Here is a 24,832-nt window from a genome sequence, read left to right as displayed (position 1 = left end):
TTTGCTCGATTGGCAATCCATGCTCGATAGAAGAATACTCTTGCTCGTTGAAGTGTAGCTTGCTCGAAGCCTTAACACTTAGAAGAATTAACCATTTAAGGTTCTGAAGACCATGCTCGATCGTCTAGGCTTCCTCGAAGTCCATACTTTGCCATTTTCTGAGGAGGTTGAAAAGATTCCAATCCTCCTTTTCATAAATCCGACCCAACATATAAATAGAGCTCAAAACCGGATCATAAAACACACACTTTAGACACACGAGACTTACTAGTACTCGCATTCTCTGTAACCACGATCAAGTTTGAGCTCTACCATTGTAATCACCTTTGTTATTAATAAACCGGTGGTGATAGTTCTCACCGCTCGAGGTTTTTTGCTTGTTATCCTAAGGATAACGGGTTTTTTCCTCGCAACAAATCCTTGTGTTCAAGCAATTTTACATTCATTTTATATAAGCACCAAGTCCCAATTACTAATTTGGTTACGAAATTATCATTGTCAATTTTTGACCAAAACAATTTGGCGTCCACCGTGGGGCTAACGGTGCTTTAATCCATTAAATTCGTTTATTTCATTCACCTTCATTCTCTTTACAATGGCATCACAACCAAAAACCAGTTCAGTCTTTGCTCCGGTGGTCACTACAGCTACAAGTGTCAACCCAGGACCTCCACCACTACCGAAGAAAAATACTCCGCCCAGAGGAGAAATTCCACCATTCGCGAGGTCCTCCACACGGATAGACCCGGTTATTTCTAACAATGATATTTTTGCTTTGATGAAACAGGTCAAAACGCACATGGAGCAGCAAGAGAAGACCAACTCAAGGCTATTAAAGGAGATTGAAGGAATCAAGAAGAAACCAGGGCATGAGGCCACTCCAATCATGCCCAAGGTCCTTGATTTTGATTCTCCAGGATCTTCTATCCTTCAGAATCTCGGATCCTTGGGGACACAATCGGCAAGGATTCCACCACAGCAGCAATCAGGATACTGGGGTGCTTTTCCTTCGGTATCCTCGGAGTTACCTGGACCAACGAGGCCAGGGTCTGTCAACATGCAGCCTCGCTCAACCATGCCAGCCGGCATATTTTCATCAGGATCCCCTATGATGTCCTCAGAAGTGCATGTTGGAGATGACATCCCTATGCGGGCACCACCTTGTCCTGGGGATAACATCAATGGAGGAATTAACCACCCAAGCTCAGGATACCAGAGACCTAACCAAGATCCTGGTAACAGTTTACTTAATTCTAACTTATACACTAACCGTGGATCTGTGCAGGACAAGGGGATATCCCCCGATATAGCCAGGGAATTACAGAAAATGAAGGACATGATCTCCAGTATCCCCGGGATAATCCGTCCCATAGCTGAAGTCCCGGCGGGCAGTCACAAACTTTCCAGGTTCACATGGCCCATATGCAACGTGGAGATCCCCAGGAAATTCGGTACGCCCAACATGAAACTTTATGACGGCACTACGGATCCTGAGGAGCATGTGGCTCAATACAGGGAAAGGATGAAGGTCAACCCTATCCCCACTGAAATCAAAGAAGCCTGTCTATGTAAAGGGTTTGGTTCGACACTTACAGGGCCGGCCCTCAAATGGTTATTAAGTATTCCTTCCAATACTATCACTTCCTTTGCTCATTTAATTAACTTGTTTAATAATCAGTTTTCGTGTAGTAGATCTTTTGAGAAAATGACAGGTGATCTATATAGAATTGTTTAGCGTAACAATGAATCCCTAAAGGATTACATAATCAGATTTAGCAGGGAAGCTTTGGAAATCCCCAACCTTGACATGGCAGCTGCTGTTGAAGCCTTCAAGATGGGACTTAGGAAAGATTTTCCTTTCTATGATGACCTAGTCATGACTCCATGCAGGAATCTTGATGAAGTCAGAAGCAGAGCATTGAGATACATCCGGCTGGAAGATGATAAGAAGGCTCATGGAGGTTTGGTGGTCCCAAAATATGAGTCTACCAACAGGAAATCAGACTCCCCTCAAAAGTTCTTTAGGCCAAAGCCTTATTCCAAGCAGGATAATCCCAAGATCAATGTTGTGGAAAATGACGAAGAATATCCTAAAATTTCTGAATACTGCTTTAACTTGGATATTAGTAGTATAATTTGTGCCATGCAGTATCTAGGTGACAAGACTAGATGGCCTAAGAAGAATGAGAAGCCCGGATCCAACAAAGACAAGTCAAAATGGTGTGCATTCCATGAAGACTTTGGCCATTGGACAGACGATTGTATAGCACTCCGGAAAGAGATAGGATACCTTCTCAGTAAAGGACACCTGAAGGAACTATTTGGAAGAAATAAGAACAAGAATCAGGATCCTGTCAATATACCTGAAAAGGCACCTTCTCCACCACCCGGAGCTAAGGTGGTATCCTTTATCTCAGGAGGATCTGACATCTGTGGGACCTCGTATTCAGCAGCCAAGAAATGTTCTAGAGAGACAAAAATGGACAACGGAGAGAGACCTCTCCGTACTTCCACATTAACAACTCAAAGAATCATATCCTTCGATGAAGAGGATAGATGTGACCTTGTGGATCCCAACCACGACGGTTTGGTAATCACTTTATGTATTGCTAACTGTTTTGTGCGCAGGATACTCGTTGATGGAGGGAGCTCTGTAAATATTATCCAGATGGATGCCTTGAAGAAAATAGATATCCCGGAAACGGAAATTATCCCGAAATCCTCGGTCCTTGTCGGATTCAGTGGCAAAACCAAGAACACTTTGGGAGAAATCAAACTTCCAATATATATTGAGGGAACTAACTCCCTACAAAAGTTTTTTGTTATTGACTCTCTGTCTTGTTGTAATGTGATTTTAGGCAGGCCTGGATCCATAGCATGAAGGCAGTACCCTCAACCTACCATCAGTGTGTGAAACTCCCAAGTCCTTAGGGAGTCATCAAGATTGAAAGTGATCAACAAGATGCCAAGGAGTGTTATGCTTCGTCAATGAAGTGGACTACAAAACCCACTCAAGCATAGAAATTACAGAAACAACCAGGGAAGGTCCTGCAAGCAAGAGAGCAGGATGTGAAGGAAGTATCTTTGGATCCTCAGGATACTAAGATCAAAGTGTTATTAGGATCAAGCATTCCTGAGGATATCGAGATGGAATTGATATCGTTCCTAAAGAAACGAGCTTCTACCTTCGTCTGGAAACATGAAGATATGGCAGGTATCTCAAAATCAATAATAACTCATAAACTTGGTATAGATAAATCTTTCAGGCCAATACATCAAAAGCGACGGAAGTTTGCTCCTGAGAGAAACGCTATCATACAAGAAGAGGTGCAGAAGCTGCTCAAAACCAAGATGATAAGAGAAGTCCAATATCCTAGATGGTTGGCCAATCTAGTTGTTGTCCAGAAGAAAAATGGAAAATGGAGAGTGTGTGTGGACTTCACGGACCTAAATAAGGCCTGTCCAAAAGACCAATTCCCACTCCCGTACATTGACTCCATGGTGGATGCAACTGCTGGCCAGGAGCTGCTAACATTCGTGGATGCATCCTTAGGATTTCAACAGATTCAAATGGAGCCTTCAGATCAAGAAGACACAGCCTTCATGACTCCCACAGGTATATACTGTTATACTGCAATGCCTTTTAGACTTAAAAATGTAGGTGCAACATACCAAAGGCTCGTCAACATGATGTTCAAAGACTAACTGGGGGACACGATGGAAGTCTACATAGATGACATGGTGGTAAAGTCGAAGAAGGCTGAGGATCATCTCAAAGACTTGGCAACAACATTTGATATCCTGGATGAATACAACATGAAATTGAATCCAGCCAAGTGTCACTTTGGGGTCAAAGCAGGAAAATTCCTAGGATACATGGTCACCAAAAGAGGAATAGAAGCAAGCCCAGAGCAGATCAAGGCTATCCTGGATATCAAATCACCAAAAAATGTCAAAGATGTCCAAAGATTAACTAGAAGAATAGCTGCTCTCAACAGATTCATCTCAAGATCTTCAGAGAAGTGTAAAGACTTCTATGATATCCTAAGGAAGAATTAAAAGTTTGAATGGGGAGAGAAGCAAGAAAGGGCATTGGTATCCCTGAAGGAATACTTATCCTCAGCACCACTCCTGATGAAGCCGGTTGATGGTGAGCCATTATTCCTATTCCTAGCCATTTCCGGGAGTGCAATCAGTGTTGTCTTGGTCAAAAATCATAAAGGTCAACAACATCCGATATACTATGTAAGTAAAAGTCTACTAGATGCTGAATCCAGGTACTCTTATCTTGGAAAATTAATTTTAGCACTTATAATGGCTTCTACTAAACTTAGACATTACTTTGAAACTCGTGCTATACACGTAAAGACTAACTATCCTATCAAGGTTGTTTTGAGAAAACCAGAGATGTTAGGTAGGATGGCAAAGTGGGCTGTAAAACTTAGCGCATATGATATCTTGTATGAGCCAAGGACAGCCATCAAGTCTCAAGCACTTGCCGACTTTGTGGCTGATTTTAGCTAGGATATAATTGAAGAAGTCGAAAAAGAAGTTCAGCAATTGTAGGTCAAGGAAAGTTGGACCCTACATACTGACGGTGCCTCCAACATAAGAGGAACAGGTCTAGGTATCCTGCTAAAATCGCCACAGGGGGACATTATACCTCTATCTATATCTTGTGAATTTCAGGCTACTAATAATGAGGCTGAATATGAGGCCTTAATAGCTGGTTTGCAATTAGCTAAGGATATGAAGGTCAGGTATCTTCAAGTTTACGTTGATTCTTTGTTATTAGCTAACCATTTCAATGGCTCTTATGCAGCGAATGTAGAAAACTTAGCAAAATATTTAGAAATAGTTAAGCAATTAGCTATGTATTTCGAGACATTTGACATAGTGCAGGTACCAAGAGAAGAGAACACTGAAGCAAATGCCTTAGCAAACTTGGCATCAGCTCTCAAGATACCAGGAGATGTCAAGATACCTATCGTGCATATCTTGACTCCAGCAACAAAGGAGAACCTCGAAATCTTAGAAACTTCAAATTCTAAGGATAATCCAGCATCTTGGACCAATCCTATAATACGGTATCTTCAGGATAATGAGATCCCAAAAGGAGAAAATCCCAGAGCATTCCGAATGAAGGTAACTTAGTATATTATCCTAAATAATGTATTATATAGAAAATCTCTTACAGGTCCATACTTGAGATGCTTGGAATATCAAGAAGTACAAGAAGTTCTCAAAGACATACATGAAGGCGATTGTGGAAACCACACTGGGGGCAGAGCCTTAGCATCCAAGATACTAAGCACAGGCTACTTCTGGCCAACAATGAAGAGAGATGCAATGGACTTCTCCAAGAAATGTGATGCTTGCCAAAGACATAGCAACATATTGCATCAACCAGCTGAACCATTATATCCTATCATATCCCCATGGCCATTTATGAAATGGGGAATGGATATTGTGGGAAAGCTACCCAAAGCTCTTGGTGGAAAGGTCTTTATGCTGGCCATGACTGATTACTTCTCCAAGTGGATCGAAGCAGAGGCATTTGTCCAAGTTAAAGAAACGGACGTGATCTCATTCATCAAACGCAACATCCTGACAAGGTTTGGTATTCCAGCTGAGATCGTTTGCGACAATGAATCACAATTCATCGGAAGAAGACAACCAACTTTTGTGAAAGTTGGGGAATGAAGATGGTGACCTCAACCCCAGTACATCCTCAAGCTAATGGTCAAGCAGAATCCAGTAACAAGATAATCATCAACAACCTGAAGAAGAAATTGGGGTCCAAGAAGGGAAGATGGGCTGAAGAACTACCATTTGTTCTTTGGGCCGATAGAACCACTTCAAAAAATGCAATAGGACAAACACCTTTCTCCTTGGTGTTTGGGGCCGAAGCTGTTATCCCAACATAGATGGTGATCCCCACAGCAAGAACTAGCATCCAGGATACTGAGTCCAACAACAAAAATCTTACTGAAGATCTGGATACCATTGATGAACTCAGAGATCTCGCCAGAATCAGAATGGCTGCATACCAACAAAAAATAGCCAAGTCCTACAACAAGAATATCAGAATTCGAAGATTTCAAGTAGGAGACATGGTGTTGAGAAAAGCATTTCAAAATACCACTAACCCAGCAGATGGAAAGCTAGCTCCAAAATGGGAAGGTCCTTATAGACTCGGAGGCAGGAAAAGGGGCCTACAGGTTAGTCACTTTATAAGGTGTTCCTATACCAAGAGCTTGGAATGCCATCCACCTCAAGGCGTATTTTTTTTAGAATACTTAACTGGTATGTTCGTATCCTCAGGATAAAGGTATGTTCCCTCATCTATTTTTACAATTTTTGAACTTTATTATCTCTAAATCAAGTTTACTGACTTAAGCATCGAAGGGGTGTTAGCCAGGCTAACACCCACCCCTCATCAAGAGCTTAGTGTTTTGCAGTTATCCTAAGGATATGTTATCACAACAGTCAGAGGCTGATCACCTCCCAAATGAATATGATATCCTTGATATCCCTCAAGGTTTAAAGGTCATCACCTTTCCAACGAACGCCAGGGGCGCACGAATATGATATCTCGAATATCTGAAATGGTTTAAAGGTCTTCACCTTTCTAACGACGCCTGGATCACACGATGATTCGGGTATAGTTCTAGGCAGGCTGACCAGACCAACTGATAATCCGTCTGTTGTTGGCTAAATACCGAATCCTTAAGTTAAGTGGCAGACGTGTCACATAAACGGTTTATAACATTTTCATGTTATCTAAGGTTTATAACACTTTCGTGTTATCTAAAGTTTTGGCATAATCATGCCCATACGTTTGGGACTTTCCCTAGTCTTATCCCAAGTTTAGACATTTTCATGTCTCTAAAGTAAAGGCCTAGTCGCCAGCAAAAAGGATTTATCGCCAGTTAATGGGCTTTGTCGCCAGAATTATCTAACTTTGTTTCGACAGATTGCTGAGAAGAATACTAAGTCGTTTTTAACTTAACAAAACCCCAGAAGCTTGATACTTAAAAAGATCAACGATTGAGGACATCACATGTAAGCCCATTAGATTTATGAATGATCTCCACAAAGGTACTCTTTACATTTAGTTTTATCACTCGATTTATACTTCAAAATATAATCTTTTGGTTTGATTGTGATAATTCACACAAGGCGTAAGAATACATTATCCTTAAGATATTTTTTATCGATTCCTGATAATCCTTTTGATTATGTTTTCTAAAGACTTATAATCAATAAAACATTTTACAATCAGGGTTCATTATTCTCAAAATGGTAAAAATATTTTAGAACCATGTTTTTAGGATACATTATCATCAAATTAACTTATTTCATAAAATTAAAGACATATAATCTTCCAACTAAAATTTACAAGTTACCAAACACAACACTTAAAGCCAAAAGATTATATCATTACTAATCATAAAGTGCAGGAAAGGCAACACCCGGATTTCGTCTTGAAAAACCAAGATCCCTCCACCCAAGTATTGCCTGATGTTCAAAAGTCAAGATAACATGGGCTTCATCTTGGAAAGTCAATATCCCTCCACCCATGCATCCTAATACCCTAAGCATACTATTGTTCAAGACAGAAAAAGGTAAATTGTTTAACAAGCCATTACAACCCAACATCATACCATAGACACAAACACATAAAAAATTGGGCTCAAGCCTTTTCTTTACCGCTATCATCGCCCAATTGCACCTCATCACCAACCGCCTTCACTGCATCCTTGATAGCCACCTCCACAGCCTCTTCTGCAGCCTTCTCCGCTCCACTAGGACCAGCATCCTCCACATTCTCACCATTAAGCTCGGCCAAGAATCTCTCCCAAGCAGCCTCGAGATTGTAAGTTTGCAATATCATTATTATTGAACGTGCATATCTCGTTCACGGGGTTGGCAAGAAGATTTTGGGAAACGAAATCCTCAATACCAGAATCATGGAGCTTCGGACTCATGATTTCCATAATATAAAGATAAAGAAGAAAGAGTTTACCTGGATAGAAGGAAAGACGGATAGAAATTTTGTTTACCCGGGTAATTATAAGGACTGCCTAGGGTTAGGCGAGTAATCAAAACAGCTGACATGTGCATTAAAAACCCACCACACAAGATTTGAAATTCAAAATTCAAAAATTTTACAGCTGTACTGCCTATCTACAGCTGTTAAAATTTGGGGACAATTGTTAGGGCACGGATTTTCAGTATCCTCAGCAAACATTATTCAGAGTCGATTTGGGATGAGGTATCCTCAAAGGTAACTGATATCCTAATTACATTATATATATATAACATGATTTTTGCTTCTTTCTATGTTTACCAGGTCAAAGATCGTTATTGTGATCTCCCAAAGACTCGCACTTTCAGTTAATAAAGCGTGACAAGAAAGGAAACGTGCTGATTTAAGGGCTAACGGCTAATTGGAATAATTCCGCAGTTTCCTTAAATATAGGCCATATTGTTAGTTTTTTTTATTTTTGTATAAATAGAGCTCAAAAAACCGGATCATAACACACACACTTTAGACACACGAGACTTACTAGTACTCGCATTCTCTGTAATCACGATCAAGTTTGAGCTCCACCATTGTAATCACCTTTGTTATTAATAAACCGGTGGTGATAGTTTTCACCGCCCGAGGTTTTTTGCTTGTTATCCTAAGGATAACAGGTTTTTTCCTCGCAACAAATCCTTGTGTTCAAGCACTTTTACGTTCATTTCATATAAGCACCAAGTCCCAATTACTAATTTGGGTACGAAATTATCATTGTCAATTTTTGACCAAAACACTAATAATTTCATATCTTTCTTTTCAATCAATGCGTGCCTTGTTATACATACATGATTATTAATTAGTCTTAACTTTTTACCACCATATTCCTTCCTTCTTTTTCTTTTCTTTTTAGGGCTCCAACCCAACCCTTGTTCAGTTTTTTATTTGTTAATATTTATTTAAAATACAATTTGATTTTCTGTTATTACTTAACACCCCCAGTTCTTCTTGTTATTCTAGATTTTACTCTGCAGTGCAATGGCAGCAGCAGCATTTGGTAGAAGAATAATATTAAATTCAAAGCTACAACTATCCCTTTTCTCGTCGCTCCATCGTCACATACCGTTACCATTCACTCACCCAATTACAAGTTTCGAAGATGGTCAACAAATGTCTTATAGGTATTTGAGGCCGCATTATTACCACGATGGCAGACCGAGAGGTTCCCTTTGGAGAGGAAAGAAGATGATAGGTAAAGAAGCTCTTTTTGTTACTTTGGGAATAAAGAGAGTGAAACATGATGAAGAGAAACTGGATTACTTTATTAAACTTCATGTATCGAGGCTGTTAAAGATGGATATGGTTGTGGTTCTTAACGAGCTTGAACGACAACAAGAAGCGCATTTAGCCGTCAAGGTTTTACTATTACTCACCTATATTTTTAACTAACTGATTTTATCGTTTAGTTATTAGAATTAGGGTTTGGGATATGAACGGGATTATTGGACAGTTTGTTCGAGAACATGTGCAGTAAATTGTGTTCTACTTATAGCCATCGTTTGAAATGGTTTATTAACCTTTACTTACAGTTGAGGTTTGCTAACACACACAACCTTTTACAATTTGGCGGGACTTAACTAATTCATCTAACAGCCTTATTATGACACCTAACCTAGGACACGATTAGTTACACGATTGTCACATAATAATACTAATAATTAATAATAATAATAATAATGATAATATGCTGCCATTTTCTTAGGTTAAGTGTAATTGTTTAATACAAACACCTTATAGGTGCGTTATGGATTTTTCAGATGTTTTGGGTGATTCAAAAACAAGACTGGTATCAACCGGATGTATACTTATACAAAGATCTAATTATTGCATTATCTAAATCCAAAAAGATGGACGAGGCAATGAAATTATGGGAAAGCATGAAAAAGGAAAACTTGTATCCCGATTCGCAAACTTATACAAAAGTTATTCGCGGGTTTTTGAGGTTTGGATCTCCTAGTGACGCCATGAACATTTATGAAGACATGAAACAGTCTCCCGATCCACCTGATCAGTTGCCATTCAGAATATTATTGAAGGGCCTTTTCCCACATCCTTTGTTGAGGAACAAAGTCAAACAAGACTTTGAAGAGATTTTTCCTGATCATAGTATTTATGATCCCCCGGAAGAGATTTTTGGATTGCATTAAAACATAAGGTATCATATCTTTATTTTGAAATTTCATGTTATATTTCATTTTGTTTTAAGAATAGCTTGACAGTTTTTGTTGCGTGTGATGATAGGGTTCGAACCGAACCAAAAGCTGAAAATTTGGCTTTTGGGGTTTTAAATCATTTGGTTCTGGTCTTTGCTTTTTGCAATGTGTTTAGCTTGGTTTCGGTTTTGTCATATGGGCTTGAAAGTTTTGGGCTGAAAAAATGGTCAAAATCAATGAATTTGGGCATGAAGCTTTGGGCTTACAATATTTTTTTAATTAACAATTAGTTTATGATTATTGAACATTTAATAACTTTGGACTACAACATATATTAGTTTTTTGCTGAATAATAGTTATTTGATTAAAATGTTTTAGTCTTAATTTTTTGGGCTGCAACATTTACTATTATTTTTAATAAATTAGTTAACATTCAAAAAGAGATTATAATACCTGAATTAATAAAAAAGTCAGTTTTTACGGTTCGGTTATAACATTTGGTTTGGTTTTGATAGATCAGTTTTTGAAAAGCATAAAATCAAATTGTTGGTTTGGGTCCTGTTTGGATTTGTCGATTATTTCGGTCACAAGATGGTTATTTCAGTTTTTCATGCACCCGTAATTTGAACTGTTATTAGCCATTTTAGATATGCAACAATTCTCATTCTAGGTTCTCTGTTTTTTGCATATACTTTCGTAAGAATATTCATTATCACATCATGTTAGTTCAGTTTCAGTTATATTATGTAGCATGGTCGAATTTGATAAAGTTTGATGGGTAAGAACAAATTGACGAGAAGAATGTTTAAAGTTATAACTTATAAGCCTCTGATTTACATGATTAAATTTGGCTAAAAATGATGCAATCGATAAAATTGTGAGATTATAAATATGTGAAGAAGAGTGCAAATTACAATAGGCACCATCACTGCTGCATATTTATAATCTTTCAAGTTACAATCATATCCTAGGAAGCGCGGGGACGGTTTGGGGACGGAAACGCCATGGGACGTTTCCCAACTGTTTCCGGGCTGACGAGGACGGGTCCAAAATTTGTCGGGTACGTTTCTAATTATTTTAGGCATCGGGGAAGGTAAGGGGGTCCTTGACCCTCTGGCCGGCTAAAACGCCTGTTAATCGGAGTACTGAACCGAGAAGCATCTGTGTAGTCGGACCCTCTATATTATCTCCCTTTTACTCAAATTAACAAAAGAAATTCGAAGATAAAATACTTTTTCCGGCGGCCGGCAAACCTTGACCTGTAACTTGAATGCTATATATTATACTCTTGAATGTTATATATTATAATATTTTTTTCTGTGCAAAAGTCACCTACTAGTATGGCTAGATGAGTTTGCTAATTACTTTTTATATGAATTTATTTTATTTACTCTATGTCAGTTAAATTTGGATATGCATTTCGTTTTTCAACACTAAGTTACTGTATATTATATTATATAACTTATCTACCAAAGAATTTAATTATTTTATAACTTATATACATAGTTATTTATCATGTCTTTTTTTATTATTCGGTTAATACACTTTACATCTATATATATATATATATATTGGGCTTTGTTTAATATATTTTTATTTTTTTATATTTTTTCCGTACCTTTGCCATCCGTACCTGTATCTTGAATTTTCGAGTTTTGGCATTCCCTGTACGGCACCCGTGTCATCCCCGTACCCGTTCTAGTGCTACATATATCATATCTATGATTAGTTTTTCTAATCTAGTATTTGATGATCTAACTCGACAGGAAACTTGTTACTGATTAGGGTTTGAGTTAAACGTGTCGGGTCATAAACGGGTTGACTCATAAATGACACGATTAATCATCTGAGACATTTACTTTTTTTTTCATAGAAATTCCCAATCAAAACCAGTACAGCTTCATTTGTGAGATATTTCGGTTTTCCATGCACACACCTAGGTTGAACTGTTATTAGCCATTCTAGATATTACACAATCGTTGTAGGTTTTTTATTTATTTATTTTTTTTTTTGCATATACTTTCACAAGCATATCTGGTTAGATCAGTTTAATCGTATTATTTAACATAATTGGTTGATTTTGGATAAAGTGTGACGGGAAAGAACAAATTGACGAGAAGAATATTATAATCTCGACAAATTTACAGTATTAATTTTGGTTAGAAATGATGCATTTGATAAGAGTGTGAGATTATTAGTATCCTACAATCATATCCATGATTAGGTTTTCTATTTCTCTACTTGATGTGTAGAGTTGGCAATTTATGACATGACTGCATTATGCCTTGAGTTAAACGGGCAGGTCATTAGCGTGTAGACGACAAGATTAATTACGGGATGTTACATGCTAGAGTTACAGGGACTTAAAATGTAATAGTCAGAAGTTAGAGGACTTATGTAGAAATATTGTACCAGATAGGTAGTTAGCAGTCGTGAATGGTTTGTACTTAAACTACCAGATTGGTTACTGAGAAGTTAGGAAAAAGTTGGTTAATTCTCTTTTGTTATTCTGTTAATCGTTCTTTTACCTATCAAGTGGTATCAGAGCACCGATCCGTCGGAGCTCCGGTGACCTAATTCTTCCGCCGTCGTTCAGTTACTTCCAATTCATTTCAATTCTTGAAGTTGATCTTTGCTTCGATCAATTTCCTTCAAATCATTCAAACAACTTGTCCGATTTTGTTTTATTCAATCATAATTGATCATTCATTCGATCAATTTTCCCCAATTCCATTCAAATCTAAACCCTAATTTCGTTCATTCCTAATTCACTTCACAATGGCTGCCAACATTAATACTCGTCAACAGGAGGTCGATAAGACTCTGAAAGAACATGAACGCATGATCTTGCGTATGGAAACAAATTCGCAAGCAGCAATGGCGGATTTACAAACGAATATGGAGAAGATGATGGCACGTATGCTCGCTCCAATTCAAGAACAACTCCGTAATCAACATCCTACCGGTGGTGCTGCATCATCATCATCAGGATCTCAATTTGGGGGTGATCAGAGACTAAGTCGTTATGGCCGTATTGATTTCCCTAAATTTGAAGGTGAAGATGTTGAAGGCTGGTTGTATAAATGTGATCATTTCTTCGAAATGGATCGCACTCCTAATCAATTGAAATTGAGGATTGCAGTGGTCAATTTGGAAGGTCCTGCTCTTCAATGGCACCAGGCTTATATGAGATCTTGTGGTCATACAATAGATACCTTACCTTGGGAATCATATGTGGGTGCAATAACTACAAGATTTTCCGAATCTCTTCTAGAGGATCCATGGAAGAACTCAAGGTATTATATCAAACCGGATCACTCAAAGATTATTGTTTAGCTTTTGATGCTTTATTGAATAAAGTTGTCATATGTGAAGAATATGCTGTGAGCATGTTTGTGGGGTGTTTAAAACCCGAATTGAAATGTATGGTTAAGATGTTTAAGCCTAGAACCTTAAGAGAAGCATATGCAATGGCTAAACAGCAAGATATTGCTCACAATTCCCTGTTCAATACTTCTTATACCAAGAAAACCACTCCCAATTATCTCAATCCTAACCCTATTACTACCTATAATCCTAAGATTGCAGGGCCTACTAATGCTACTAAACTTCCATTATTACCTACTCCTACTCAGAAACCGTTAACCTCTAGAAAACTCACTACAAAAGAATTAGAAGCAAAAAGGGCAAGGGGTGAATGTTTTTGGTGTACCGAAAGATTTTCTCCTGGTCATAAATGACCAAACAGACAACTGTTTGTGATTGAATTGGCTGATGATGAAGACTCAGATGAAAGATCAAGTACAAGAGGTAGAAGAACCTAAGATTTCTATTCATGCTTTAACTGGTATTCCCTCTTACTTTACAATGAAAATTACTGGGTCTATAGGAACAAGAACTCTGCATATTTTAGTTGATTCTAGATCAACTCATAATTTCATTGATCAGAAGTTGGCTACTAAACTCAATATTTGTACTCAACAAATGAAGTCTATGAAGGTAACTGTTGCTAATGGTAATCAGTTGACTTGTATGAGTATGTGTAGAGATTTTAAGTGGATGATGCAAGGAACATGGTTCAGTGCTGATGTTTTAGTGATTCCCTTAGAAAGTTATGATATGGTGCTAGGTATTCAATGGCTTACACCATTAGGAGATATTACTTGGAATTTTGGTAATATGACCATGGAATTTCTGGTAGAGGGTGTTCCTTACAAGTTTAAAGGGACTGAAACTAACAAGGTTAGTTTGTGTTCTGTGGAAAAAATGACTAGTATCTTAAAATTTCCTACAAAGGCCATACAATCCCAAATGTATGGTCTACAACTGATTCCACAGGCCTACAATGAGGTGTCGGGTTCTAAAGTTAAAAACACTATTGAAGATCAGGCTTTGCAAGACTTGTTGTCCTCATATGTAGATGTTTTTGCTGTTACAAAATCCTTACCACCAAATAGGCATTGCGACCACAAAATTGTCTTGAAAAATGAAACCAAGCCTATTAATTTGAAGCCCTATAGATATCAGTCTGTGCAAAAGAATCTCATTGAAAAAATGACTCAAGAATTGTTAGACTTTGGAGTTGTGAGAAACAGTAATAGTTCTTTTGCTTCACCAGTGGTTCTTGTCAAGAAAAAAGATGCTACGTGAAGAATGTGTGTGGATTATAGACAGCAAAATGATGCAACCATCAAAAATAGATTTCCTATTCCCTTAATTGATGAGTTGTTAGAAGAATTAGGAGGGGCCACTGTGTTTTCTAAATTGGATCTGAGATCTGGTTATCACCAGATTAGGATGTTTGATCCTGATATTTCAAAAACAGCTTTCAGAACACACCAAGGGTTGTTTGAATTTTTGGTTATGCCCTTCGGGCTAACAAATGCTCCAGCTACATTCCAATCTCTAATGAATCAGACATTCAAAGACTTGTTGAGGAAATGTGTGTTGGTGTTTTTTGATGATATTCTTGTTTATAGCAAGAATATGCAGCAACATTTGTCTCATCTAAAAACAGTCTTAGATACTTTAAGACACAATTAGTTGTTTGCAAAACAGTCCAAATGTACTTTTGGTGGTCAATCTGTGGAATATTTGGGTCATGTTATTACTAAGGAGGGGGTTTCTACTAACCCATCTAAGATAGAAGCAGTAGTGCAATGGCCAATGTTAAGCAATTGAGGGGTTTTTTGGGACTAGCCGGGTATTACAGAAGGTTCATCAGGAACTTTGGAGTTATTGCTAAGCCATTAAATGAGTTGTTGAAGAAGGATGGGTTTGGGTGGTCAATGGAAGCTCAGAATTCTTTTGAACAACTTAAGGTAGCTCTAAGTTCTGCACCTGTTTTGGCACTTCCTGATTTGAACTAGCCTTTTGTGGTTGAGACTGATGCATCAAATAAAGGCATTGGGGCTGTATTAATGTAAGGAAAGCATCCCTTGGCTTTTATCAGCAGAGCCTTATGTCCTAAACAACAGACCTTGTCTGTCTATGAAAAGGAGCTATTGGCCATTATTTTAGCTACTAAGCATTGGCATTATTTCCTTACTACAGACCACTTCATTATCAAAATAGATCAAAAAAGTTTAAAACATTTGATTGACCAAAAGATAACTACTCCTTTGCAACATTCTTGGTTAGTAAAATTAATGGGGTATGACTTTGAGATTCAGTACAAGAAGGGATGTGAAAATGTAGATGCTGATGCTCTGTCCAGATTACAAGGAGTATCCTTTGTTTAGCTTAACACTTATGTCCTTCCAACCCATGTTTTTGGAAAGAATTAAGAAGTCTTGGGAAGATGATCCTGCTATTCAAAAACAAATCATAGATTTGCAACAGGGTCATTCATCAAACCATTTTACATGGCAAGATGAACTTCTCAGAAGGAAGCATAGATTAGAGGTTGGCCAAGATTTAAATTTGAAGCTGGACATCATTAAAGAATGCCATTCAACTGCTATGGGGGGACATTCTGGTGTACATGCAACCCACCAGAGGTTAAAAAGTATGTTTTATTGGAAAGGCCAATCAAAAGAGGTAAGAGAGTTCATTAGAAAGTGCAGTATCTGCCAACAAGTGAAGTCAGAAACAGTGGCTTATCCCGGATTACTACAGCCATTACATGTACCAACTTTTGTGTTTTCAGACATTAGTATGGATTTTATAACAGGACTACCCAAGTCTAGGGGCAAAGAGGTAATTTTTGTGGTTGTTGATAGACTTACTAAGTATTCTCATTTCATAGCTTTGGCTCATCCATACACTGCTAGTACTGTAGCACAAGCTTTTGTAGACAATGTTTACAAGTTGCATGGGTGGCCCTCTACAATTGTATCAGATATAGACACCATATTTCTAAGTGCTTTTTGGAAGGAATTCACTAGAATTCAAGGAATCTCAGTGAACATGTCAACTGCATACCATCCACAAACGGATGGCCAGACAGAGGTGGTAAACAATGTGTGGAGGCTTACCTTAGATGTATGGTCCTACAAAAGCCTACATCTTGGGACAGATGGTTGTCCCTAGCAGAGTTTTGGTACAACACTAATTTCCATACCACCATTCAGACTACACCCTTTAGGGCCTTATATGGTTATGCACCACCACTACATGCACCCTACATTCATAGAGACTCTAATGTAGCAGAAGTAGATGAAATGATGTGTGACAGAGAGGGAATGGTGAAGTTATTAAAGGAATCTCTGCACAAAGCTCAAAACAGAATGAAACAATATGCAAATAAGAAGCGAAGTGAAAAGAGCTTTGAAATTGGAAAATGGGTATATGTGAAACTGCAGCCTTGTGTGCAGACTTCATTAAGAATTTCTGGGTATAACAAATTATCCCCTAAATATTTTGGACCCTATTTGGTAATTGGGAAGGTAGGAGCGGTGGCTTATAGGCTGGATTTACCAAAAGAGGCTCAGGTTCATCCAGTGTTTCATGTTTTACTTTTGAAAAAAGCTAGTGGTCCTTCAACTCAAACCTCTGTGATACCTACTATTGCTCCGAGGTTTTCCCTACGGCCCTTAAAAGTTTTAGACAGCAGAGTTATCAAGAGAAGGAATAGTGCTGCTGGTCAAGTTCTTGTGCAGTGGAAAGATTTACCAATCTCTGATGCCACTTGGGAATATAGAGATGAATTTCAATGCAGATTCCCTGATTTCCAGTTGTGAAGCAATCCTTGGGTCAAGGATTTCATAAGGAAGATGTATTGTTACATGCTAGAGTTACAACGACTTAAAATGTAATAGTCAGAAGTTAGAGGACTTATGTAGAAATATTGTAACAGATAGGTAGTTAGCAGTCGTGAAGGGTTTGTACTTAAACTACCAGATTGGTTAATGAGAAGTTAGGAAAAAGTTGGTTAATTCTCTTCTGTTAGTCTGTTAATCGTTCTTTTACCTATCACGGGATGTTTGGTTTATGTACTTTTTAATTTTCTAACAATTTTGTTTTCATGTTGATGCAGGGCCCAAAAGGAAAAGAAACCATAAATTGTCAAAATTGCAACAAGCCAAAGATGAAATGGGAATGTATGAAAAATGATCAAAATCCGATGTCGTTTTAATCTAGCTTGTTTTTAGGTCCTTTTTCATGTTTGGGTAACTTTAATTTAACAATTCATGGGTTTATTGTAATTTCAAAAGGCTGATAAGCTTGTTTTTAACACTCTTATTATGGGTTTGTTTTATCAGTTTTTTTTTAGCTTGATTAAACCTAGAACTTAAATTTAATATGCTCAAATGTTATATGCACAAATTTGAACATTTTGCTCGTCACATTTTGTCCACACTCTGTTATTCTCTACATGCTAGTATGCCTCCAATGTTATAAATGCAATCATAAATGAGCGGTCACGGGTATTAATAAACGAACGATAAAAACTAGTGGTCGTGTTTGTTGGTTTAAATGAATGAAAAAATAGTTACAATATTGTTTATTAAGAGGGTGTTTGGGGTTTGCATATTTTACCATCCTTATGACTTGTACTTTTCTATACAGTTAAAAATTGTGAAGTTAGAAGTTATAAATTACACTTTTGTAATTTTTGTATAAATTATTCAAGGCTGGCTCTAAGGTAGGACGAACTGGACAGTTGGTAGGTCGAGGCACGTAATTTTTGGAAGCCAAAATTTTTTTCTATGTATATTTTTGGTTTTATAAAATAGGTATGATATTAATTATCTTAAATATTAAATATATTAGGCCCAATTTTTTTTTTAATTTTTTGGTTATCAATAACCTATTTAAGCTATTGGCTTCAAACTAAATTAAAAAAAGAAAAAGATAAGGTTATAAGTGATGTTACAAGGAGGTTGAACTAAGGATTCTCAAACACCCCTGAAATATTCCCAAGTAGTTGACTAGGAGAGTCAAAGAGTGGTTTATAACTATATATATATAAGGGTTTTAAGGAAGGCCTTTTTGAAACAAGGAGGTTGGATTGTTTGTTAATCAAGCAGGCAGGCAGTCAGTCAGGCTCCGGTTAAGGTATTGCTTTGCTTTATTATTATTCTCGTTTTGCACCATGAATTCATTCTTGTCTGGTAATCATAAATTAGGGTAATATTGTGGCCCAAAATCATCATAAACTTGTTATAACTGTGGTAATTGTAGTAGGCTGAACATATGTATATATGTATGTATGGTAATTAGGTGATGCAACCCACCATGGTGGCTTTCTTCCTGAGTGATATAATACTAATATTCCTCATTTAAATCAAGTTAAGTTATTTATATGCTACTAATAATCAGGTAATATTCTCTATGGCTTCTAGAACCACTTGTTTCTCCCGCAAAGTTCCAACCGCACCCGCCTCTTCCGTCCCCGGACTCAAGTACGGACCCAATGCCACAATCTTTCTTTCCTCAGGCATACCGGATCTTGACAGTAATCCCCTGCCACTCTTTTCTGTTTTTTATCTTAAGTTTTATGAGTTAGTATGGGATCACGGAAGGAAAATATGCACAAAGTTGGGACTGTCGGTACATGGTAAACATTTTATGACTTGGGATTAATCCTGGCCAATAGGTCAAAGTTGGGATTATTAAAATCCAATTTTCCAAATAAAAAAAGAAAACATTATATTAAATGTGGGACTCGTTAAATACTTTTACGTATAATCAATGTACTATTTAGTTTCATTTGACCTGTTTGACATGGTCTACTCATTTCATTTTTATCTATGTTGGAGATGAAAATAATCCAAATCATCTCAGTATAAGTTAAGGGGTTGAAATTTCCGCTTTTAAGTAAGTTAGGGCCGCAAACGAGCCAGGCCAGGGTGGGTTCGCGCTCGGTCTGTCAAAAGCTAGTGTCAGTTCATGGCTCGTCCAGCTGGGTGAATTATTTTTAAATTTTTTAAGTTTTGTACTTTTACACGTATTGTTATATGTAAAACTGAAAATAATTTTTGTAACATACATACAAAAGCATAATTTATGTAGATTAAATTTTGGGTTGTAGTTTTGGGCTATATTTATATGTATTAAAATTTGTGTTTTTACTTGCCAAACTAGAATTTAAAATATTAAGAGAACATTCAATAGTTTTTTACACTAAAAATGGCATGCAGCTTTAAGTTACAAATGTATTTATGTTTGCATGTATATGTGTGTACATGTGTGTAAATAATATTTGGGCTTTAATTTAAATGAGCCAATGGGCCAGCTGTAGAGCAAGCCACAGCTTGGGCTCGGGTCGTTTACAAATGAGCCGTGGGTCGTTCACAAACAAGCCGATTTCCAAAGGACCAGCGAGCTTTTTGAACAACCCTACTCTAGGTCGAAGTGATTTCGTGATGGGTTGACTTGTATAACACAATTTTCTCTAATTTTGTTGTTTTGTAATATCTTTAGAAATATTAGGCGGAGGTTTCCATTTAGGAAGTTTGGTGATGATCATGGAAGACACTGAAGCACCTCATCACATGCTTTTATTAAGGACTTTTATGTCTCAAGGGTTAATTCATAACCAACCCGTTCTTTATGCAAGCCCGTCTAAAAGCCCATGGGCTTTTCTTGGAACCTTGCCTGGTACATTAGTCTCCAAAGATGACAAATCACATAAAAGTGATGCAGAGCAGGTACTAAATAACTAATCCCTTTTTTTGTGTGTGTGTGTGTATTATTATGTTATGAAAGTTATTTGTTTTATGAATTTGTAGAAGGATTTAAGGATTGCTTGGCAATACAAGAAATATCTCGGGGAAAATAAACCGCTTGTTGACGAGCGAGGTAATTTTGAACCTTCTTTTCATTGGTGGAGAACTTTGAGTGTCGGGTTGTACATTTTTTAGTGATAGTTGAAATAGGTTGGGTACAGTGGGTTGGTTGAAAGTTAAATCACTTTTGTTTAATAATAATATTTCTTTTATGAGCAATTAGCATGCCAGTTGCTCGGAACTGAACTGAACTGAAAAACTGATTTTGAGTAATTCATAAGACATTAGCGCAAAATTTTTAGTTCCAATTGTGCAATAATCGGTTAATCGTTAGTTAACAAAAAGGTGTTGGCCCAAATTCGTTATATCGAGCCTTTTTTTTTCTCTAAAAAATTTTCAAGGCCAAATGGTACGACTGAAAAAACTGAAACCGAACCATTGTGAAAACTTAAAACCCAAAAAGCTGAAATGGAACAGTCTTCATAAACCCAAAAACCGAATTTTTGGTTTTTGGTTAGTTTCAGCTCAAAACCAACCCGTACACATCCCTAGTGTCAAATATTTTAACAAGAATATATTTTTTTAACTTGTCATTTATTTTTTGGTTAACATGATTTTGGAGGTTTTATGCATAATGTGTAAAATCATTTACGGTGTATCTTTGTGTTGATGCAGACGGGAAAGTAGAATATTGCAACGATTTTGACCTTCGGAAGCCCATAGAAAAGCATTTGATAGCGGGAAACCATGTGGAGTGTGTTAGCCTTTTGGATTGTTCAAGCCTCGCTGGCATCCGTGATTCTTGTTCAAAGTTTTTATCTCAACTTCCAAGGTATTCACTTTTACTCTTATTATACAATATTATAATATTTAGATACGTTAATTTTATAAAATGATTATGATCAGGTATGATGGAAATATTACAAGTGCGGGACGAATTGCCATCCAATCATTCTGTGCTCCACAATGTGAATACTATGACAAGGTAAGCAATCACATATTAAATTAAATTTTATTTAACATATTTACATTTTGGTTGTAACATTATAGGAATGGGATACGCTTTCGTTCATCAGATCAATAAAAAGCATGGTACGCTCGTCAAATGCGGTTGCATTTATAACCTTTCCAGCTTCCCTTTTATCACCCTCAGTGTCAAAAAGATTGCAGCATCTGGCTGATACCTTGTTGTCTGTTAAAGCAATTCCAGGTAGTTATTGTTACCTTCATTTGATTAATGATTATGTCGTTAACTGTTAATGAATAATGATATAACTTTTTTAATATATATAAATTAAACTTAAACAGATGAGGACAAGGAGCTTGCTACACTTCTAACTGGTTACCAAGACAAGCTTGGGCTTTTAAGTATACATAAGGTTGCACGCTTCAACACACAGGTACGATATTCATGTTTTCTGAAGGGTATTTTGGTCATAGTTTTTTAGGCGATAATAATAGTTCTGTGGGTCATAACTGAGGTTGATAGGTAGTGGACTCTTTGTTTCACATAGACAATTTCAGGCTTTGGTTAGACTGAAAAGACGATTTTGCCACTGACCGTGGTAGTTATTATATTATTACCCCATAAGATGTGGGCACAAGTAATTCTGCAAATCTGCTTTCAGTTAGTTGTAAACAAATACTAGTTTTACAATATTATGTTATTCATAGTCTTTTTTTTTTCTTTCTAATATAAAGATAGTAATTAGGTTCATGTACACGCAAAAAGGCTCAAAGGTTAAAATAACTGATGAGAAAGTTTAATTAGTCTGTAACTGTTTGCGGAGATGGCTGGAGAAAAAAAATGGTTCATTGAATGTATATCTTAACTGGTTCTAAAGTTAATTAAGTAGTATATGAGCCACAAATTTGTGTGTAATTACTTGTACCATAATAGCAATATCATCTAGGGTAAAACTGTCAATATGTGTGTGATTACTTGTATACGTAGCAATATTGCAAGTCATCAAGGGTCAAACCATAGTTATCAAACGCGTTAGACGCAGTCAAGGCGCATAGGCCTCGCCTACAGCCTAGGCGGAAGGCGCAAAAAAGCGAGGGCCAGAGGAAAAATAAGCGCAATTAATTAAAACATATTATGTATATGAAAAATAATACTATTCTTCAAATAAAATAAACCAAAGCAAATATATAACATTTAATATCATCTAATGAGTGCCAAAAGTTCTAAAATAGTCGAGATTCAAATGTGATTCCAAAACTTGAATAACAAAATGTATCAATATAATGCCTTTTGACTTCTCCTAAATCTAAGTTTCAATAGCAACCCTTGCGCTTCTTTTGCTCGGCTTTTATATTCTCATGTTCTTGGCATAGACAATGCCGAAGCGCTCACCTAGGAACTAGAAGCGCATTTATTGAGCCTCGCTTGAAAAATGGGCCTAGGCGCAAGGAGCGAGGGCTTTTAATAACTATGGGTCAAACCGTCAATTTATGTATCTGTTGTAATAATATTGTAAGTCATCAAGGGTAAAACTGTCAATCTGTGTGTAGTTATATTCGTTGTAGTTATCTTGCAAGTCATCAAGGGTATAATTGTCGATTAAAGATGGTGAAATGGTGGGTTGGGAAGCTTAGGTAACAATCAAAATGACAATTTTGAATAACACAAGGTTTTATATGGCCGAGTATTGTGATATGGGGTGTTTTGTTCATTGAACTTTATTAAGGAATGTCAAACGAATTGGAATCTGATAAAAAACTTGAAAGTTTGGATGCTTTGACAAAGTAGTCATGCTTGGTTTGTAAATTTGTTAAATGTTGTGGTCTCGGGCCTGTTTATCTTGTATAAGAGAACGATTAGTGAGATTTATGCGACGTTGACTAGCTGATTCTAAAGTTGCAAAGCATTATTGGTTTTTGGTTTAACATTGTATCATCTATGATTTACTAGGTTCCAGTGATTCTAGATGCAGCAACGTACTCAATGAAGCTGCAAAAACGAAGATCGATGGTTCTTGAATGTCTAAACCAAGCGCATGTTGACGGGTCAAGTGGAAGCTCTTATGGCACTTCCGGTGCTTGTTCTGTCACCGGGGCCCTTGATTTTTGATGCTAACTAATCTGTGTTGTCGATTATGATTATCTGATCATTTTAGAGGTGAAATCGTTAGTTTAGTATTAGCAGTAACAAAACTGATTATCAGGAGTAGAGAGTGACTGTGTTACCGTTGCGATTATTGTACTTGATGTTATTGTGACAACTCTTTGTTTAACTTAATCTTAAAGTTTATACTTAGGTTTTAAGTTTCGTAGATTTGAGTATCCAAGATGATTAAAGTAGAATGGGTAAAATGTGATTTTAAAATCTATAGTATAATTATTTATAGTGAAAGTTACTTTTTCAAATAAATTTATAAAAATATAATTTAAATCAATGTTAAGTAGTAAATAAAATGTTTTTACAGTTTTAGTTGTGTTTAAACTCGATGTAATGCCTCACAAAAGAAACATTAATAAAATCTTACGTGATAGAGTCATAATGTTTGGTGTGTTGTCTTGGTCATTTAATTTTAATTCGTTTGATTAAATTAACTTTCATACCTTTCTTTTTTTTATTTTTATTTTGCCAGTTAATTCAAACTCAAAATACAAAAATTGTGTTGAAGCCAAATAGAGAAGATCGCCATTTAAATCGGCTAACTATCTTTTAAAGAACATACCTATTAAGAAAAAAGATGTAACACCTTATGGGTTATGGACATGAAGGAAACAATCTTATAAATACTTTGAAGTGTAAGTCCTAACAAAAGTGATGGTGCCACCACAAAAGGCTCAAAAAGATACGACCCAAAACTGTGGATTGCGTGTTCACATGTTATGCCCATCGTAGTTGAGCATATCGGTTTCTTGACATGATTCAAAGAATTCAGTTAAAAAAAACTGTCATGGAATCAAGTAGTGAGTCGTTCTTTGAAGATACGTTTTTTTATGTTTGGAAAAGGCACATGCTAGCTCATTAACACCCGTTGATGAAATTGTTCAAGATGAATCTCATTTCTCGAGAATAATCAGAGGTTGAGCCAATAAGAAGAAAAAAAGCAAAGGACTGAGAAGTCTTTTGGGCCTGATTTCTTGCTTGTATGGTTGAGGGTGAGCCCCAAACCTATCAAGATACAGTCACCTCAAAGAAGCTATAAAAAATAAAATTGATTCTATTTTACATAATCAAACTTGGAAGTTAGTTAGATCTTCCACTAGGTTGTTAACCACTTGGATGTCATTAGATTTTTAAAAAGATGAAAACTGATGGCTCTGTTAACAAGTACAAGGCAAGGTTAGTGATCAAAGGATAAAGACAAAAGGAAGTTCTAGACAATTGTGATACATATTTTGTGTGACATTCGTTATTTTTTGGTTTTGATTGTATTTGTTAACCCAACTTGGATTAGTATTTT

General features: G+C 36.8%; 3 protein-coding genes across 3 annotated transcripts; all 3 read left to right on the top strand.

The window, feature by feature from the left end:
- Positions 1 to 9,151: 9,151 nt before the first annotated feature.
- LOC143632721 (protein THYLAKOID ASSEMBLY 8-like, chloroplastic) lies at positions 9,152 to 10,233 on the top strand. Its single transcript, XM_077101155.1, has 2 exons — positions 9,152 to 9,442; positions 9,844 to 10,233. The coding sequence occupies exons 1-2, from the start codon at positions 9,197 to 9,199 to the stop codon at positions 10,231 to 10,233; spliced, it is 636 nt and encodes a 211-aa protein (XP_076957270.1). The 5' UTR covers positions 9,152 to 9,196.
- Positions 10,234 to 13,017: 2,784 nt separating this feature from the next.
- Positions 13,018 to 14,889, top strand: LOC143632734 (uncharacterized). The gene is made up of 3 exons (XM_077101168.1): positions 13,018 to 13,535; positions 13,628 to 13,925; positions 14,023 to 14,889. The coding sequence occupies exons 1-3, from the start codon at positions 13,018 to 13,020 to the stop codon at positions 14,887 to 14,889; spliced, it is 1,683 nt and encodes a 560-aa protein (XP_076957283.1).
- A 4,122-nt stretch (positions 14,890 to 19,011) lies between these two features.
- On the top strand, positions 19,012 to 23,487 carry LOC143632718 (elongator complex protein 4-like). Its single transcript, XM_077101154.1, has 8 exons — positions 19,012 to 19,138; positions 20,107 to 20,333; positions 20,415 to 20,484; positions 21,087 to 21,243; positions 21,318 to 21,396; positions 21,462 to 21,621; positions 21,720 to 21,811; positions 23,329 to 23,487. Exons 1-8 carry the CDS (start codon positions 19,015 to 19,017, stop codon positions 23,485 to 23,487), a joined length of 1,068 nt encoding a protein of 355 aa, XP_076957269.1. The 5' UTR covers positions 19,012 to 19,014.
- The last annotated feature ends 1,345 nt before the right edge of the window (positions 23,488 to 24,832 follow it).

This window comes from Bidens hawaiensis, unplaced genomic scaffold (assembly GCF_021521415.1).
Source record: "Bidens hawaiensis isolate Kalapana, Puna unplaced genomic scaffold, B.hawaiensis_p1.1 tig00006521_1, whole genome shotgun sequence".
In the NCBI taxonomy this organism is placed as follows: domain Eukaryota; kingdom Viridiplantae; phylum Streptophyta; class Magnoliopsida; order Asterales; family Asteraceae; genus Bidens; species Bidens hawaiensis.
The sequence above is the reverse complement of the archived record's forward strand: the minus strand, read 5'-3'. Positions and strand labels throughout refer to the sequence as shown.